This window comes from Chiloscyllium plagiosum, unplaced genomic scaffold (assembly GCF_037043375.1).
Source record: "Chiloscyllium plagiosum isolate Xiang-an unplaced genomic scaffold, Cpla_swu_hap1 HiC_scaffold_21, whole genome shotgun sequence".
Taxonomy (NCBI): Eukaryota; Metazoa; Chordata; class Chondrichthyes; order Orectolobiformes; family Hemiscylliidae; genus Chiloscyllium; species Chiloscyllium plagiosum.
Window position 1 is genome coordinate 29,933,292 of NW_028270159.1, and position 19,589 is coordinate 29,952,880.

The 19,589-nt window shown below is 42.9% G+C and overlaps 1 protein-coding gene across 2 annotated transcripts in view; it reads right to left on the reverse strand.

Moving 5' to 3' along the window:
• The window catches only part of cdk5rap2 (CDK5 regulatory subunit associated protein 2), a 110,484-nt gene that overhangs the window by 52,137 nt on the left and 38,758 nt on the right, over positions 1 to 19,589 (reverse strand). For both annotated transcript variants that reach the window (XM_043720082.2, XM_043720083.2), the window contains exons 25-30: positions 19,127 to 19,243; positions 17,890 to 18,583; positions 13,805 to 14,037; positions 10,814 to 10,862; positions 6,761 to 6,898; positions 5,409 to 5,656 (exon numbers count right to left, since the gene is read on the reverse strand). In XM_043720082.2, coding sequence (XP_043576017.2) covers positions 5,409 to 5,656; positions 6,761 to 6,898; positions 10,814 to 10,862; positions 13,805 to 14,037; positions 17,890 to 18,583; positions 19,127 to 19,243 — 1,479 coding nt within the window. The remainder of the gene's footprint in view (positions 1 to 5,408; positions 5,657 to 6,760; positions 6,899 to 10,813; positions 10,863 to 13,804; positions 14,038 to 17,889; positions 18,584 to 19,126; positions 19,244 to 19,589) is intronic.

Here is a 19,589-nt window from a genome sequence, read left to right on the forward strand (position 1 = left end):
GAAGAGAGCGCGAGAAGAGAGCGCGAGAAGAGAGCGCGAGAAGAGAGCGCGAGAGAGCGCGGAGAGAGCGAGAGAGAGAGCGAGAGCGAGAGCGAGAGCGAGAGCGAGAGCGAGAGCGAGAGAGAGAGAGAGCGCGGAGAGAGAGAGAGAGCGAGAGAGAGAGAGAGAGAGAGAGGCGCGCGCTCTCTCTCTCTTGCGCGGAGAGAGAGAGAGAGAGCGCGCGCGCGCGAGCGCGAGAAGAGAGCGAGAGAGAGCGCGAGAAGAGAGCGAGAGAGAGCGCGAGAAGAGAGCGCGAGAAGAGAGCGCGAGAAGAGAGCGCGAGAAGAGAGCGCGAGAAGAGAGCGCGAGAAGCGAGAGAGAGAGAGAGAGAGCGGGGAGAGAGAGAGAGCGCGGAGAGAGAGAGAGCGCGGAGAGAGAGAGAGCGCGGAGAGAGAGAGAGCGCGGAGAGAGCGAGAGCGAGAGCGAGAGCGAGAGCGAGAGCGAGAGAGAGAGCGAGAGAGAGAGCGAGAGAGAGAGCGCGGAGAGAGAGAGAGCGAGAGAGAGAGAGAGAGAGAGAGAGAGGCGCGCGCTCTCTCTCTCTCTCGCGCGGAGAGAGAGAGAGCGCGCGCGCGCGAGCGCGAGAAGAGAGCGCGCGCGCGCGAGCGCGAGAGAGCGCGAGAGAGCGCGAGAGAGCGCGAGAAGAGCGCGAGAAGAGCGCGAGAAGAGCGCGAGAAGAGCGCGAGAAGAGCGCGAGAGAAGAGAGCGAGAGAGAGCGCGAGAAGAGAGCGAGAGAGAGCGCGAGAAGAGAGCGAGAGAGAGCGCGAGAAGAGAGCGAGAGAGAGCGCGAGAAGAGAGCGAGAGAGAGCGCGAGAAGAGAGCGAGAGAGAGCGCGAGAAGAGAGCGCGAGAGAGCGCGAGAAGAGAGCGCGAGAAGAGAGCGAGAGAGAGCGAGAGAAGAGAGCGAGAGAGAGTGCGAGAGAGAGCGCGAGAAGAGAGAGAGAGAGCGGGAGAGCGCGAGAGAGAGCGTGAGAAGAGAGCGTGAGAGAGCGCGAGAAGAGAGTGAGAGAGAGCGCGAGAAGAGAGAGAGAGAGCGGGAGAGCGCGAGAGAGAGCGTGAGAAGAGAGCGTGAGAGAGCGCGAGAAGAGAGAGAGAGCGGGAGAGCGCGAGAAGAGAGCGCGAGAAGAGAGCGCGAGAAGAGAGCGCGAGAAGAGAGCGCGAGAAGAGAGCGCGAGAAGAGAGCGCGAGAAGAGAGCGCGAGAAGAGAGCGCGAGAAGAGAGCGCGAGAAGAGAGCGCGAGAAGAGAGCGCGAGAAGAGAGCGCGAGAAGAGAGCGCGAGAAGAGAGCGCGAGAAGAGAGCGCGAGAAGAGAGCGCGAGAAGAGAGCGCGAGAAGAGAGCGCGAGAAGAGAGCGCGAGAAGAGAGCGCGAGAAGAGAGCGCGAGAAGAGAGCGCGAGAAGAGAGCGCGAGAAGAGAGCGCGAGAAGAGAGCGAGAGAGAGAGCGAGAGCGAGAGCGAGAGAGAGAGAGAGCGGAGAGAGAGAGAGAGAGAGCGAGAGAGAGAGAGAGAGAGAGGCGCGCGCTCTCTCTCTCTTGCGCGGAGAGAGAGAGAGAGAGCGCGCGCGCGCGAGCGCGAGAAGAGAGCGAGAGAGAGCGCGAGAAGAGAGTGAGAGAGAGCGCGAGAAGAGAGAGAGAGAGCGGGAGAGCGCGAGAGAGAGCGTGAGAAGAGAGCGTGAGAGAGCGCGAGAAGAGAGTGAGAGAGAGCGCGAGAAGAGAGTGAGAGAGAGCGGGGAGAGAGAGAGAGCGGGGAGAGAGAGAGCGCGGAGAGAGAGAGCGAGAGAGAGCGAGAGAGAGAGAGAGAGAGAGAGAGAGAGAGAGCACGGAGAGAGAGCGAGAGAGAGAGCGAGAGAGAGAGCGAGAGAGAGAGCGAGAGAGAGAGCGAGAGAGAGAGCGAGAGAGCGAGAGAGCGAGAGCGCGGAGAGAGAGAGAGCGAGAGGCGCGCGCGCTCTCTCTCTCTCGCGCGGAGAGAGAGAGAGAGAGAGCGCGCGCGAGAAGAGAGCGCGCGAGAGAGCGCGAGAGAGCGCGAGAGAGCGCGAGAGAGCGCGCGAGAGCGCGCGAGAAGAGAGCGCGAGAGAGCGCGCGAGAAGAGAGCGCGAGAGAGAGCGCGAGGAGAGAGCGCGAGAGCGCGAGAAGAGAGAGAGAGAGCGCGAGAGCGCGAGAAGAGAGAGAGAGAGCGGGAGAGCGCGAGAAGAGAGAGAGAGAGTGGAAGAGAGCGCGAGAAGAGAGCGCGAGAAGAGAGCGCGAGAAGAGAGCGCGAGAAGAGAGCGCGAGAAGAGAGCGCGAGAAGAGAGAGAGAGAGCGGGAGAGCGCGAGAAGAGAGCGCGAGAAGAGAGCGCGAGAAGAGAGCGCGAGAAGAGAGAGAGAGAGCGGGAGAGCGCGAGAAGAGAGCGCGAGAAGAGAGAGAGAGAGCGGGAGAGCGCGAGAAGAGAGCGCGAGAAGAGAGAGAGAGAGCGGGAGAGCGCGAGAAGAGAGCGCGAGAAGAGAGAGAGAGAGCGGAAGAGAGCGCGAGAAGAGAGAGCGGAAGAGAGAGCGCGAGAAGAGAGCGCGAGAAGAGAGCGCGAGAAGAGAGCGCGAGAAGAGAGCGCGAGAAGAGAGCGCGAGAAGAGAGCGCGAGAAGAGAGCGCGAGAAGAGAGCGCGAGAAGAGAGCGCGAGAAGAGAGCGCGAGAAGAGAGCGCGAGAAGAGAGCGCGAGAAGAGAGCGCGAGAAGAGAGCGCGAGAAGAGAGCGCGAGAAGAGAGCGCGAGAAGAGAGCGCGAGAAGAGAGCGCGAGAAGAGAGCGCGAGAAGAGAGCGCGAGAAGAGAGCGCGAGAAGAGAGCGCGAGAAGAGAGCGCGAGAAGAGAGCGCGAGAAGAGAGCGCGAGAAGAGAGCGCGAGAAGAGAGCGCGAGAAGAGAGCGCGAGAAGAGAGCGCGAGAAGAGAGCGCGAGAAGAGAGCGCGAGAAGAGAGCGCGAGAAGAGAGCGCGAGAAGAGAGCGCGAGAAGAGAGCGCGAGAAGAGAGCGCGAGAAGAGAGCGCGAGAAGAGAGCGCGAGAAGAGAGCGCGAGAAGAGAGCGCGAGAGAGCGCGAGAGAGCGCGAGAGAGCGCGCGAGAAGAGAGCGAGAGAGCGCGCGAGAAGAGAGCGAGAGAGAGCGCGAGAAGAGAGCGAGAGAGAGCGCGAGAAGAGAGCGCGAGAGAGCGCGAGAAGAGAGCGCGAGAGAGCGCGAGAAGAGAGCGAGAGAGAGCGCGAGAAGAGAGCGCGAGAAGAGAGCGCGAGAAGAGAGCGCGAGAGAGCGCGAGAAGAGAGCGCGAGAGAGCGCGAGAAGAGAGCGAGCCAGCGCGAGAAGAGAGCGAGCCAGCGCGAGAAGAGAGCGAGCCAGCGCGAGAAGAGAGCGAGCCAGCGCGAGACGAGAGAGCCAGCGCGAGACGAGAGAGCCAGCGCGAGACGAGAGAGCCAGCGCGAGAAGAGAGAGCCAGCGCGAGAAGAGAGAGCCAGCGCGAGAAGAGAGAGCCAGCGCGAGAAGAGAGAGCCAGCGCGAGAAGAGAGAGCCAGCGCGAGAAGAGAGAGCCAGCGCGAGGAGAGCCAGCGCGAGAAGAGAGAGCCAGCGCGAGAAGAGAGAGCCAGCGCGAGAAGAGAAGAGAAAAAGAGAAGAGAAGAGAAACAGAAAAACAGGAGAGGAGATAAAACTGAAAAGAGGGTGCAGGTAAGAAGATGGTAGGTTGATCATACAATTGCATACACTGAATTATACTCAATACCTTATTTCATTGAAGAACTCACACACTACAAAGCTAAAAAGTCTACTTCAAATTCTTGGAAAAAAAAATTGTATAAAGAAAGTTCAAGGGTGATATGGCAATCAGAACATACAAATGGTGCTTTAAAGTTAACAAAACTTCAGAATGCAGGAGATTCTGAAACACTGGAAGCATTGGCAGAGATACTAAAGGATAAGTGAAGGAACAGCTATTACTTTAATATCAAAGAGGTTCATTTACAAACAACCTGATGAGATGGATAATTGTAAAATGTTGGTTCTAAAGGAACAAAATAGAGTTATTAAATATGTTGTGGTTCTGTTCACCAAGCTGGGAATTTGTGTTGCAGACGTTTCGTCCCCTGTCTAGGTGACATCCTCAGTGCTTGGAAGCCTCCTGTGAAGCGCTTCTGTGATGTTTCCTCCGGCATTTATACCACTATAAATGCAGAAGGAAACATCACAGATGCTCTTCACAGGAGGCTCCCAAGCACTGAGGATGTCACCTAGACAGGGGACGAAACGTCTGCAACACAAATTCCCAGCTTGGCGAACAGAACCACAACAATGAGCACCCGAGCTACAAATCTTCTCACAAACTTTGAGTTATTAAATATTCCTACTCATTATCAGAAGAGGAAATGTAATCTCCCAGATAGTGATCACTTATTGTCATCATAACAAAACTTTCACTTTTTTTTACTATTATATGCAAGAGACAAAATTACTGCAGATGCTGGAATCCAAAATAGATGGGCAAGGGGCATGAAGAACACAGCGAGCCAGGCAGCATCAGGGAGGTGGAGAAGTCAATGTTTCAGGTGTAACCCTTCTTCAGGATTGAGGGTGGGTGTAGGGGGAGCTGCAGGTAAAGGGGGTGGCAGGGCAGGATGGCAAAGTGGAAGTAGTTGAAGACAGGTAGAGGGTATGAGCTTGTTGGTCAATGGGAGGAAGAAATCCGGTTGGTGGCAGGGAAGAGTGGAAGGGATGGGGAGGGGCTAGGATGGAGTCAGGGGATGGGAACAGGGGTTATTTGAAATTGGGGAACCCAATGTTGAATCCTCCGGGCTGTAAGCTGCAAATTGAAGGAACACCTCACCTTCCACCTGAGCAGCCTACAGCCCGGAGGACTCAACACGGAGTTGTCCAATTTCAAATATCCTCCTTTCCCATTCCCTAACTTCCTTCCCAGCCCTTTCCCATCCCTTCCACTCCTCCCTGCCACTGACCAACCAGGTCACACCCCTCACCTGTCTTCACCTATTCCCACTTCACCACCCTGCCCCCATCACCCTCTTTATCTGCAGCTACCCCTACACCCAACCCCAGTCCTGAAGAAGGGTTAAACCTGAAGTGTTGATTTCTCCACCTCCTGATGCTACCTGGCTTGCTGTGTTCCTCCAGCCTGACTGTTATATGCAAACCAACTAAAAACCACTTTGCAAAATCACTGACTTTAAAATTACTTTGAATAGCTGTGAACTACTCCAGGATGTATTGAGGCCATAAAAAGGTGCTGCAGAAAACTACATTTTTGCAAAAAAAAAATCAAGAACTGTTTCAAGATTTCTACCAAATGTTAAGCACTCATGAATTTTTGCTCAAACTCTAAAATGTCACTTCTCAGCAAGAATGCAACTAACCTGGTGACTTATATGAAAGTCTCCTTTGAAAACTTCGCTGTTTACCATTATGGTACTTTCTTTTATTTTCAGCAGGGATTGGTGGTTCAGATGTGGTTGATCGACTTTCATGTGAACTAACAGAATTTCTGTCAGATATCTCAGAGTCTGAAGAGACTTGGCTGGTGGATGGCACATATGATTGATGTTTCAACTGTTGCTGTAGGCAATAAATAACTTTGTTCTTTTCTTGCACCTCTTTTGAAAGCCTACAGGGGAAAAAAAAAATCAGCTTTGCGTATAATAATCAACTTTTCTGTAGCTTAGATTTAAACATTTCCTTTCAATACATGGAGCACAATAAACAAAGACAATATGTTCAGTGAGCAACAAATTAAAAGACTGCAGCACTTCAATTTGATCTTGACAAGAGCCTCCAAATCACCCTGATCATTACCAAATGCGACAAAGGACATTGCTAGGATCTTATTTACATTAAAAAAAACTGTAAAAGTTTTAGGCGATTTTACAGCAGAATTCCTATGATGTGTTAAGACTACAAAGAACTAAGCTCCAGCTGGTATGCGTTAACTTCAGCTCGTGGCAGTCATCAGTCTGGAACAGAAACCCCCTCACAAAAACTCTGTCTTAATAGGAAAGTGGAAGGTTCTATGCTAATTCCACTACAGCACTTTCTTCAGTAAACCAACCAAAACTGACATTGTCCAGAAATAGCCTATTGCAACACTGATCTGTCTCCAGGCTGTTGTTAGTGCCAGAGTATAGTCTTATCATGGTATATCCTCAGTTTTAGCTGTAAATTTCAAGTCAATTTACATGAATGACACCAGAATTTGAATCACAATTGTAATTTGGATTACAACTCTTACTTCAGCGCTTGGAATGCAAAAGTCTGGATTCCCTGAATATTTAATAAGTAGTTGAACCATACAGACAACTAAGGCTCTAATCTACACAGATGCTAGGATGGAGTCAGGGGATATGGAAAGGGATGTTATTTGAAATTGGGGAACCCAATGTTGAATCCTCCGGGCTGTAAGCTGCAAATTGAAGGAACACCTCACCTTCCATCTGAGCAGCCTACAGCCCGGAGGACTCAACACGGAGTTGTCCAATTTCAAAGATCCTCCTTTCCCATTCCCTAACTTCCTTCCCAATCCTTGGTAGCGTTTACACCAGAGTTTAACTGAAAGTTCAAAAACTATCACATCTATATTTCCAGAACATTCCTTCAAGTTGATCAAACAGCCGTAACTTTGTAATAAGAATATTTTTGTCTGAATAAACTGTTCCAATAGTAAACTACTATCATTGCACATGATTGCCCAGATTAATGCAGAGTATAAACTTACTGATCAAGTTGATTTTTTGTTGCCTGTGACAAGGCCTGATTCTCATGAAGAAGTTCATTCAGCTGCTTGTGCAACTGTTTGCGCTCACTTTCTAGCTGCTTTCGAAGGTAGAGAACTTCATGTTGAAGATTGCGAGGACTAGCCAAAGAGAAGGAGAAGAGAGACTCTCGGTAGATGGGACTAAATTTGGATAGCATGCTTGTTTACATGAAGTGCATGCCAGAAGCCATAAACCTTAAACTTGTTCAAAGCACATCTAAGGCATTTGCACAGGCATTGAAGCCGAGAAAGGAATCACGCACTATTCTTACAGTTGCTTAAAGCACAGAAAAACATTATATGAGAACTCCCAACAGCTTCCCCCACCCAATCAAAAAAGAACTAGTCCACTTTTGGTTTTAGCCTACACGAAGTAGACAAACTGAATTTTTGACAGAATAACTGAAGGAACACAGTAACTATCAAAACATGAAGATGCATCAATCAACTCATCCATATATTAACTAACCTCAAAATTTTTTCCAAAATAAGGTTACTGAGCCACTTTTATCAATATTTCTCACAGATAAACTAAACTGTGTTCCTGCTTGCACGTTCTTCAGTGCAATGAATGGATTGATTTCTCTAGCTTAAAGAATTCTTCTGTTCAGCATTCAGAGGATCCATTATCTTAGAAACAGTGGCATGAGATTAATAAATGCATTAGGATTAGTGTGCAATTCTTAGCCTCACCAGATTATTCAATTTAATCAAAGGTGCTGGAACAGCACCTGCCTCAACCACTCATACTAACAGAGATGTAAATGTTCTCCTCTATTTTAGAAGTACTCCTACATTCAAGTTTGCCATGGAATTCAATTTTTCCCCTTCATGTGAAGCACTGCAGAAGGGGAAACAGTGCAAAACGCATGAATGAAATATCACAATGCAAATCTGTCTAATATACAAGCTGTTCAATTATTAGTACAGACTGTAGAATCTTATTTATCATGATTATCTCCAGCAATGTACTTCTTGCCATTTCGCAGCAGAAACATAACTAAAACTAACTAATTAATTAACAAATCTCTTTTTGGCTGACATTGAAAGATAAATGTTTTTCACAGCACTAGGAGGAGATTCCTCTTTTCTAATCTTTTGTTTTGGATTCTTTCATGTTCATCTCTTAATGTTTAATGTCTTGTCCAAAAGATAACACTTTAAGAAATGTATTTTCTCAATATTGCACTGGAGTGTAAACCTCAAGTAGGGGCTGAAGCCACAAAATTCTGACTTATGAGGTGAGGGCAAGAAGACTGGACTCACTTAGCACTACACTAGTGCCATTTCCTCCATGGCAATTAATTATTAAAGTACAAGGCTATGAACAAAAATTTCACCACCTTATCGCATTAAAAAGATTTCAAACAAATCTGTTTTTTAAAATCACTCATGGGATCTGGGCACCAATGAATCAACCACATTGCTGTGTGTCTGGAGTTACATGTCGGCTGGACCAAGTAAAGATGGCAGATTTCCTTCCCTAAAGGATGTCACTGAACCAAGATGGGTCTTTCCTGACAATCAACAATGGGTCTATTATCATCAGATCCTTATTTCCAAATTATTATTGAATTCAAATTCTGCCATCTACTGCGGTGGGATTCAAATCCAGGTTCCCAAAACATTACTGGGTCTCTGGATTAATAGTTGAGTGATAATACCACTAGGCCATCACCTACCTCATGAAAGCTTTATAAAAGGCTAACAGACTGAAGTTGAATAAAAGCTGCATGAGCTAACTGTAGGTTTGGTATGGGGAAAGTTTTATGCCACTTGGCTTTAGTGAGCTAAGGGTTCATACTGGGATCACAGCACTCTGCAATAGTATATCTTGCAAATAGGGAAAACATTCACAGGAAGGCTGCATAATGGCTTTAAAAGTGATTATTTGTTTAATTTAAACTCGTGAAAACTTAGCAAGGAGTACAATATCTGCCCTTTGGGTCTCTCTCAATAAACACCTCATATATACTCAGCTTGTAAACCATTTCCTCACTGCTCTCTCCATCTATGGTCAACTGGATATCCAATGTATGGTTTTCATTTGTGAAGAAATTTATAGCACAAGCATGGAATTCTTTTGGTTTGGTTTTCCTAGTACAAGTCGTGTTGCTACATCAAGAGACTGACCTTTAATTTTAACAAATGACTGTAATAAACATAAAAATAAACACTATATTAAGATTTACAAATTGATGCATTTCAAATTAGCTGTAACCACTATTATAGAAATAATGCAATAAAATGCTTGGAGAAAAAGTTGTCCACCACACAGTTAAATAATGCATTAATCATTAAGCTTATTAGTTTAAGATATTGATAATGTATTTCATACTCTAAAGTTATAAATGTTGTACGTCACCTAAAATTACAAAAACAGTGTAAAACGAATTGTAGCGCAACAGTTAATTTGAAGGCATAGTAACTGTCCTCTCCATCATGAGAAGTTTACTATTAAGATATAGTAAGATGATAGCTGTTGAGTATAATGAATCAATTACTAATATGGTTTACACAGAGCTACACCCAACAGAGTGATTTAATCCATGCTGTTAACAAAATGGAAATGTGTGGTAAATTGAAATTAGTGGGAAAAGAAGCTAGCTGTACTGAACTAACAAACATCTGGCTGTGAAACTGATTTCTTACATTTCATTCTTTTGAATCAAATTGGTTAAAAATGCTGGCATTAGTGAATTTGTGTAAATGACTGAGGTATCCAAAAAGTGTCATAATGTCTGTGGTTTTGGAGTTTTGCTAGAAGTGGCAGCTTGCACTGAGTGTATAGCCCCATTTGCCCAGAAACGTTCCAAAATACAATAGGGTCACTATTAAACTGAAGCATTGTCAATGACCCACAAAATATTTTAATGTCAAAAATGAAATGTTTTGGCACCGAATCCTCCTTTGTAAGTAGAATTTGCTTATGCAGAATAATCAAATAACTTGCTAAGCCATTAATACTTCAGAAAGATTGCAAATGCAAGTAACATTTACGCCACAGAAGACAATGGACATCTCCATCAAAAGAGAATCTAACCAATGCCCCTTGACATTCAATAGCATTATCATTACTGAATTCTCCACTATCTACATTCTGTGAGGTTATTATTGATCAGAAACTGAACTGAACTAGTCATTCAAGTGATAGCTACAAAAACCAAGTCAGAAGCTAGGAATTTTGAGGTGGGTAATTCACCTCCTGTCTCCTCAATGATTTTACCATCTACAAGGTATAAGTCAGAGGTGAGTTGGAAGAAGGTCTATTTGACTGGGCGTAAGTGCAGCTCCAACAACACTCAAGCAGCTTGACAACACCCTTGACAAAGCAATCTAACTGATTATCACCCCATCCACCTTCGACTTCCATTCCTTTCAACACCAATGCTCAGTGACAGAAGTGTGCGCCATCTACAAGATGCACTGCAGCAACTCACCAACATCTTCCAAACCTTTAATATATACCAATGAGAAGGAAAAGGCTTCATATGCAAGAGAACAGCACCACTGTCCAAGCCACATACTATTATGTTTTACAACTATAATGCCACTCCTTTGCTGCCACTGCGTCAAAACCCTGGAACTCCCTCCACAACAGCATTGTGGTGTCCCTCCATCAAATAGACTGCAGGGATTCAAGAAGATAGCTCACCACAGCCAATGCCAGAGGTACTAAGGATGGGCAATACATGTGGCCTAGCCAGTGACACGCGCATCCCACGAACAAATAACGATAGCAGTGTATCATTAGATTAAATCTGCCTGCTGCGTATTACAATCAAATATCCAGGAAAAATACAATTAAAATGAAATTTCAGATTTCTTCAAAGTCAAAATAAATAACAGTACATCGATCGGCACATCAAAGTCCTTTTTTAAACAGGAACTAGTGAATAATACAGATTAATCTTGATATAAAGGCATAATGACATCAAATTGGGATCAGATAAACTGAAACAAAGAACATAAATCATGGCTTGCAAAAGTTCTGAATGTCCATTTTGTCATTACCTTGAAGAGAAATCAAGAAGTGTGTGGTCTCCAACAGAAGATATATCACCTGCAATAAACAAATGGCCAAAGAAGCATGGATTATTTCAGTGCAAAGTTAATATGAATTTAAAACTAATTTTGTGCCCAGTGCAAATTCCTTAAAGCAGTCTTTAACAAATAAAATAAAACAAAGAACTTCGGATATTGGAGAAGTGAAATGAAAACAGAAAATGCTGGGAGAAACTCAGCAGCTCTGGCAGGTTTTGATGAAGGGTCACAGGACTTGACAGGTTAAAACTGTTTTTCTCATTATTCCATTTTAAAATAGAATTCCATTTTTAAAAAGCTCATTTTATTAATGTTAGTGAGGCATATCCAGTTCAAGATAACTGATGTCGACTATGTTTTTTCTTTGGTTTTAACAATTCTTGCATCAGGAAATCTTTAGTTATTACATTATTTGATTCACAACAAAGGAAGTACTGCTTATCGTAAGAAAACTTCCCATTGCAATACACACAGCTTCTTCATTATTCAGAATTCACTATCTCACTGCACATTTCTCTGAAAATTTTTGGGAACAACTCGGGCCACTTCCAGCAGTTTCTCCCATATGCATTCAGGCTCAGCTTGAAGTAACCTTAAGTACTAACGTCAATTCAAACAGAATCTAATTCCATTCTCTGAGGAGCTTAACACCTTCGCATGTAGTTAATGAGCTAGTTCCCTATAAGATCTTAATTCATTTAACAATTGAAAACATCTGTCAAGTTCTGCAGGCAAATTACCACAATTGGCAGTTCTAGCTCAAATTGCATTCATATCACAAGCAGTGTTCAACCAAATCCACTAAGTATTACGCAAAAACTTCTAGAAGCCAGGCATATTTGTCAGCACTGTTAAAAATATAATTTAAAAAGCCTTAACATTTACTCCTTGAGGTACTAAAAAGGAAAAGTTGTAAAGGTTTGATTAATACAGCAGAAGATGTGTTTATCGCAAAATATAAGCATTAATAATCACGGTAGCTGTGAGTAAAAGTGCTGAAAATAATTTTTATACATTTTAAAACTATTTTCAAGTTAGATTGAAGTTGAGTGATCAGCTCTTAAGTTTTAAAGGCAATTTCCCTTCCTGTCAAAAAAAAGGTACATATCTTGTGTCTCAATCATTCAGCTTACATTTTTAGCCTCCTGGAAGGACTACAAGTGATACATTCAATGAAAAACTGAAAAAGGAGATTAATTTCATCTAGGGGATCAATCCAATTTGTGGGTACTGTCAGCTTCTAGCACTACATTCTTAAAATTAGTGTAAATGATTGTGCAAACTCAGACTGAATTGGATTCAAAGTTCCACCACTTTTTTTTTAAAACACCAGTTACCCAAAAGTACAATTTTGAATTGAAACTTCAGGCCTAATTCTATAAATTGACCCCTGTGATTTAAAAAAAAGACCCCCAAATTTTCATTCTCCCACAAGAGGAAACACCCTTTCCACATCCAGCTCATCAAGACCACCCAGAACTGTGTATGTTTCAATCTTGCTCTTTAAAGCCCAAGTGGATATGAAACTAGCCCGACTAACCATTCCTCATTAGAACACTACGCACTCTAGATATTAGCTTGTAAACCTTTATTGAATTGCTGTGAACTCAATTACATCCTTCATCAAATAAGGAGATCAATACAGTACTCCAGGTGCGGTTTCACTAATGCTCTATACAAGTTAAGCATAGCCTCAACACTTTTGATTTCAAATCCCCTCATAATAGAATAAAGTATTCTTTTAGCTTTGCACATGAGTTGCTGCATCAGCATACTAACATTTTTCTTGAGTCATGAACTTGCTGTTTCATATTCTGTCCAATTTTCTGACTTGCCATCCATCCATCTTTGTATAATGATAAAGTTTCTCTTTAACTTTGATACTAATTTCCATAAATGGTAGATCCTTTTGGGAATACAGTAACTAACCAATGTATTCTTAAATATCCATGTTAGTGTCTGCGACTGTATCTCTGTAGAGCTATCGCTTATTTACCAGTTCGTTGCAGCTAGCTTTGCTTTCATACTGTTCAAATTACTCTTAAAGTTTTACATACTAGTCCTGGACCCATTTTCCTTTGCTTCAAACTGTATGTAAAATACATTCATATTAGGATTTCTGCTATCTGGGGCACCTTCACAAAGAGGACATTAAACAGTGTTATTGCATTGTATAATTCTAGGTATGGTATAGCACGCTGTCTGGTTGGCTCAAGAACATGTTATTCTAAGTAACTAACCTGAAAACATTTTATAAACTCCTTTTCTAGGCTACCTTCAATCAATGTTAAAACCTCAATTTATGTCACCCTGCAGCCATGTCTCTACGATGGCTTTTAGATCATACTTTATTTTGATTCGAGCCTTCAGTTCATCTGTTGTATTTTGGAAGCTACATGTTTTACATATACAGCCTTAAGTTTTGTTCTTTATTACTTTTGTAACTTTTAGCCTTATTTGTTGATTTACCCTCTATTCCACCTGTCAGGATCTATTTATATTTCCCATATTAATATGGTTCTCTTTCAGCTTGGCTCAACCTTTTGATTTAGCTCATCTTCCCAAATTTGGTCCCCTGACCCTTATTACTTAGGTGTAAAATCCTCCAACTTTCCTGGTTATGCAAATCACTAGCACATTGGCCTCAGCCTAGTGCAGGTGTAGACCAACCTGAGGGGTTATCAAATTCTTCCCATTGTCAGGGTCAGAAATTTGGTTCTCAGAGCTGTCTAGTGGCAAGAGTCGGCATCTACATTATAACAGGTAACAAAATCAAAACTGAATGGAAATTATTACCAGAAAAGCATGACCATAAAGTTAAAGAGTAGGAAGTCCTGATGGTGGACAAAAGCATGTGCAATATTCAAATGTTAAATTAAGTCAGGTGACGAATATATAGTTAAATAAATGTTCCTTTTAAAACTAGGAATTCAAACCCAGCAAAATTTCCTGTTAGCTTACCACAATTAAACTTGTTCTCTAGTGTTTCCACCAGATGTAAACTCTGGTTTAGCTGGTCGCGAAATGCTTCTCCAACATAATAATCAACATCACTGGCTTGCAGCAGCTCCTCAAAGGCCTTCGTAAGATCCACAACAGTTTGATGGTGCAAAGTGCAAATATTAAAACTTTCTTTAATTTGCTGTCGGAGATGCGAGAGTTCCCTTGCTTGTGACTGCACCAGTGAATCATATCTAAACAAAATAGATCAAAATGAGTAATTTAGCTCTCTACATTCTGATGCATGTTCGTTTATGAGCTTCAATTTCTAACAGAACTTAATTTAACCATGCATAATTGTATAATTCCGAGAAATGAATTTTCAACATGAGCAGTCCTCAAAGAATATTTCCCAGTAAGTTAGGATATTGACTTCACTGAAAACTTGTTTGCAACAAAGCTAAGCTCCATTGAACAAAATGAAAACACTAAAAATGATGGAAGTCAGAAAGAAAATCCGACAACAACTGGAAACGTAGATATATGGATGCTGCCTGACCACTGCATGATTTGGATTTCTGTTTCAGCTGCAATGTTAAACAGTGTTCGGTTTTGAAGATGATGTCTAGTCATTCTTTTAATTTCAAAGTTCACCCCGAATGTCAAGCCTAAGGGAGTAACTTTAACTCCCAATAACAAGTGCACTTGGGTGGAAAAAGTTAAAATCTTAAAACTGTCAAATAGATTCATAGAGTCATAGAGTCATAGAAATGTACAGCATGGAAACAAACCCTTCGGTCCAACCCGTCCAGGTCGACCAGATATCCCAACCCAATCTAGTCCCACCTGCCAACACCCGGACCATATCCCTCCAAACCCTTCCTATTCATATACCCATCCAAATGTCTTTTAAATGTTGCAATTGTATCAGCCTCAACCACTTCCTCTGGCAGCTCATTCCATACACGTACCACCCTCTGCGTGAAAACGTTGCCCCTTAGGTCTCTTTTATATCTTTCCCCTCTCACTCTAAACCTATGTCCTCTAGTTCTTGACTCCCCGACCCCAGAGAAGACTTTTTATCCTATCCATGCCTTTCATACTTTTGTAAACCACTATAAGGTCACCCCTTAGCCTCCGATGCTCCAGGGAATACAGCCCCAGCCTGTTCAGCATCTCCCTGTAGCTCAGATCCTCCAACCCTGGCAACATCCTTGTAGATCTTTTCTGAACGCTTTCAAGTTTCACAACATCTTTCCGATAAGAAGGAGACCAGAATTGCACGGGATATTCCAACATTGGCCTAAACAATGTCCTGTACAGCCGCAACATGACCTCCCAACTCCTGTACTCAATACTCTGACCAATAAAGGAAAGCATACCAAATGCCTTCTTCATTATCTTATCTACCTGCGACTCCACTTTCAAGGAGCTTTGAACCTGCACTCCAAGGTCTCTTTGTTCAGCAACACTCCCTAGGACCTTACCATTAAGTGTATAAGTCCTGCTAAGATTTGCTTTCCCAAAATGCAGCACCTCTCATTTATCGGAATTAAACTCCATCTGCCACTTCTCAGCCCATTGGCCCATCTGGTCCAGATCCTGTTGAAATCAGAGGTAACCCTCTTCGCTGTCCACTACACCTCCAATTTTGGTGTCATCTGCAAACTTACTAACTGTACCTCTTATGCTCGCATCCAAATCATTTATGTAAATGACAAAAAGGTAGAGGGCCCAGCACCGATCCTTGTGGTACTCCACTGGTCACAGGCCTCCAGTCTGAAAAACCACCCTCCACCACCACCCTCTGTCTTCTACCTTTGAGCCAGTTCTGTATTCAAATGGCTAGCTCTCCCTGTATTCCATGAGATCTAACCTTGTTAATTAGTCTCCGATGGGGAACCTTGTCGAACACCTTACTGAAGTCCATATAGATCATATCTACTGCTCTGCCCTCATCAATCTTCTTTGTTACTTCTTCAAAAAACTCAATCAAGTTTGATCTCCCATGTACAAAGCCATGTTGACCATCCCGAATCAGTCCTTGCCTTTCCAAATACATGTACATCCTGTCCCTCAGGATTCCATCCAACAACTTGCCCACCACCGAGGTCAGGCTCACCGGTCTATAATTCCCTGGCTTGACTTTACCGCCCTTCTTAAACAGTGGCACCATGTTTGCCAACCTCCGGGCTTCTGGCACATCACCTGTGCCTATCGACGATACAAATATCTCAGCAAGAGGCCCAACAATCACTTCTCTAGCTTCCCACAGAGTTCTCTGGTACCCCTGATCAGATCCTGGGGATTTATCCACTTTTAACCGTTTCAAGACATCTAGCACTTCCTCCTCCCTAATCTGGACATTTTGCAAGTATCACCATCTATTTCCCTACAGTCTATATCTTCCATATCCTTTTCCACAGTAAATACTGATGCAAAATATTCATTTAGTATCTCCCCAATTTTCTGTGACTCCACACAAAGGCCACCTTGCTGATCTTTGAGGGGCCCTATTCTGTCCCTAGTTACCCTTTTGTCCTTAATATATTTGTAAAAATCCTTTGGATTCTCCTTAATTCTATTTGCCAAAGCTATGTCCCCGTTTTGCCCTCCTGATTTCCCTCTTAAGTATACTCCTACTTTCTTTATACTCTAAGGATTCACTCGATCTATCCTGTCTGTACCTGACAAATGCTTCCTTCTTTGTCTCAACCAAACCCTCAATTTCTTTAGTCATCCAGCATTTCCCATACCTACCAGCCTTCCCTTTCACCCTGACAGGAATATACTTTCTCTGGATTCTTGTTATCTCATTTCTGAAGGGTTCCCATTTTCCAGCAGTCCCTTTACCTGTGAACATCTGCCCCCAGTCAGCTTTCGAAAGTTCTTGCCTAATACCGTCAAAATTGGCCTTTCTCCAACTTAGAACTACAACTTTTAGATCTGGTCTATCCTTTTCCATCACCATTCCGACCAGAACCTGCCTCAGACCGGTCAGTTTCTGACATTAATGGAAGTCAGACAGATAACCAATGTGCTGCCATGAAGTTGTTGAGCTGTTGAAACTTTTAAAAACAAAAAGAGGCCATGTGCCGTCATTTCAGAAGAATTTCTATACTTTAAACTCTCATTGGCTGGATTTTCTCAGCCTGGGGAAACTCATGAAAAGGAGGCAAGGAGGATATGATGCACAAGGAAACTAGATTTTACTGCACTGATTATTGTCTAACAAGGAGCAGGGATGTTTCCTCCAGGCTTAACAAGCTAACCCTGCAACCTACCAACTCTATCCCACCCTATCCTTGACGCTAACTTCCGACCTCAGTCCTCATTAAATACAGACAGATAATAAACCTGCAAAAAAAAAAAGTCCTGAAGTTAATATATTCTGGAAACTACACCGTTTTCCTGACTATAATTTCTAAGCCACTGGTTGAAGTTTGTACCTTGGAAAATACTAGGCCCTATATTTTAAGCCCATATTAATTCCTCAATGTTCTTTTAACTTTGCACATGTAGTTGAGAAATACATTGTGTAACAAAATCTACACAGTGTTATTTAGTTTTTGTTGATTTACTGTACTTGTCTGCATTAGGAAATAAAGTATAATAATAAAAAGGCACAGATGAAAACCTTGTTGGCAACATTTCCCCAAGTAAATCTGTTTTACCAATATTTACATGTATGAACATGCGATATATATTTGTTTTTAGAACTGGATAACATTGGCAACATCTTACTTATTGCTTATTCTTTGCTATTTAGAAAAGAAGCATCATGCTCTTTCAAAAGAAATTCGTTTTATAACTAAGTGATTGTGAGACTATTTCAGAGGACATTAAGAATCAACCACATACTGTGGAAATGCAGTCATATAAAAGGCCAGAAGAGGGAAGGGTGGCAGGTTATAAAACAATCTGGCAGCTTTCGTAGTCATTTGATTCTACTTCCTGTCCAGACATTAGCCCAATTAATGAATTAGCCCACATAGCCTGCCATAGTGAAAGTAAATTACCTGCTGCATGTTCTTAAATTTCATACGATAACTCTAAAGTAATCAATATGTAGCTACTACTGTTTGCAATGTATTAAAATGATTTACTTCTGAGCTGATGGTGCTGTCAACTTAGCTTGAAGATGATGCAGCTGATCCTGAAGCTCCTCATTTTTCAACTTCTCTTTCTGCAACTGATCTTCCAATTGTTCCATTTGTTCTTTTAACTTTTGCACCTGCTGTCCATCCTGACAACAGTTTGATACCAACCAGTCACTTTTCTCACTTTGGCTTCCAAAGTCTATACTTGGTGATCTTGATGCACAATTTGAAATCTTCTGGGTGGTTTGGACAGATAGGTCTGAAGACTGTACGGAATGTCTTCTCTGACTATGGTTACTGTCATCATCCTTTTGAATGGAATCCAAAGAATGTCTTTCATATGAACCTCGTGTTGTAGCCTGGTGGCTATGGTCTGAGACAGTCAATTGATCACTGGATAGGGAATTTTTGCGCATACAAGTCTGCAAATGGCAAATAACTTTCTGATACTTCTCAATTTGTTCTTTTAGCTCACCAATTTGAAGTTTGAGTTCATTCACATCATCTGTCTGTCCATAGTCATCAAATACATCAAGGTTCTTCAAGCTAATTTTAGGTGAAATTAAACTTGGTGAACTTGGGTATGAAGTTGATGAGTTTGTGTCAAGATTTTCCATAGAAAAGAAACGACGATTTAATTTAAGTACGGAGGGAACGGTTGCGTCACCATAGTGATGACCTGGTAAATGACTTACTGTGTCTGTGGGATGAAAATACAAATATTAAAAAGGACAGCTTTTATTAATTCCAGCTGTTTAGTCTTATTCATGAATTTTGAACGATATGAATTAAGACAACTGCTATCGTTCTCCATGCAAAAAGCCATCACAAATCCCAGTAATTTGAAATAAGGAAGACAAGACAACAAAAAGCACAGCTGAAGGCAACAGAATAAACATGCAGAAATTTAAGACAGAAGATTGCTGTGCCAATTCATTACTATCCGATCAAAACATTTGTTGCAGGACAACGCATCTAAGATGTGGCAGAAAATTTATTGCTTTAGTTCACCCAGAAATAGCTTGGAGTCAGTTCAAGTACTGACAACTTAGTTCAACACGTAGTCAGTTACATGCCATTATTTCTCAAATTTGGGACTTAAACTACTGAGCTGAAAATAATCAATAAGCACATTTTAGCTTGAAATGAGAAAATGAAGTTAATGTGTTTTACAGAAAATAAACAGTCCTATCCCTCATGCTTCCTGAGCATTAGTTAGGATTTCTATGCTCATGCCGTCTACCTGGACTACTGCTGTCATCCCTGTCCGCATCATTTTCACTTTTTCCACAGGTTTCATAACCAAGGTCCTGAACATCCACTTGGACCTCTTTATCATCTTGTTTCAAAGATGATTCAACTACAGAAAAAATAAGGACAAAAGCGAAGTTTGTAACACACAAAGCTGAAGCAAAACTGCGAGAATCAGTTGCAAGCTCAAAACTCCAGAAGCAAGCCTTAAAAACAAAAGAAAACTTGAAGCAACAAATAAACAGACAATAATCTTTCATGCTAACACATTTCAAGTCCTACCATCCAAGTGTTTTCACTGCTCAGTGAAATAAGGAAGTTGGTTTTGAGGAAATAAGAAGGATTTATTTTCATTCTAAAGTTGATATCTTTGTCTATGATATTCCTGTGTGGAAAGGGGAAGTAACAGCAATCCGACCTGTTGTGAATTACTTTTTCATCTTATCGAGATTACC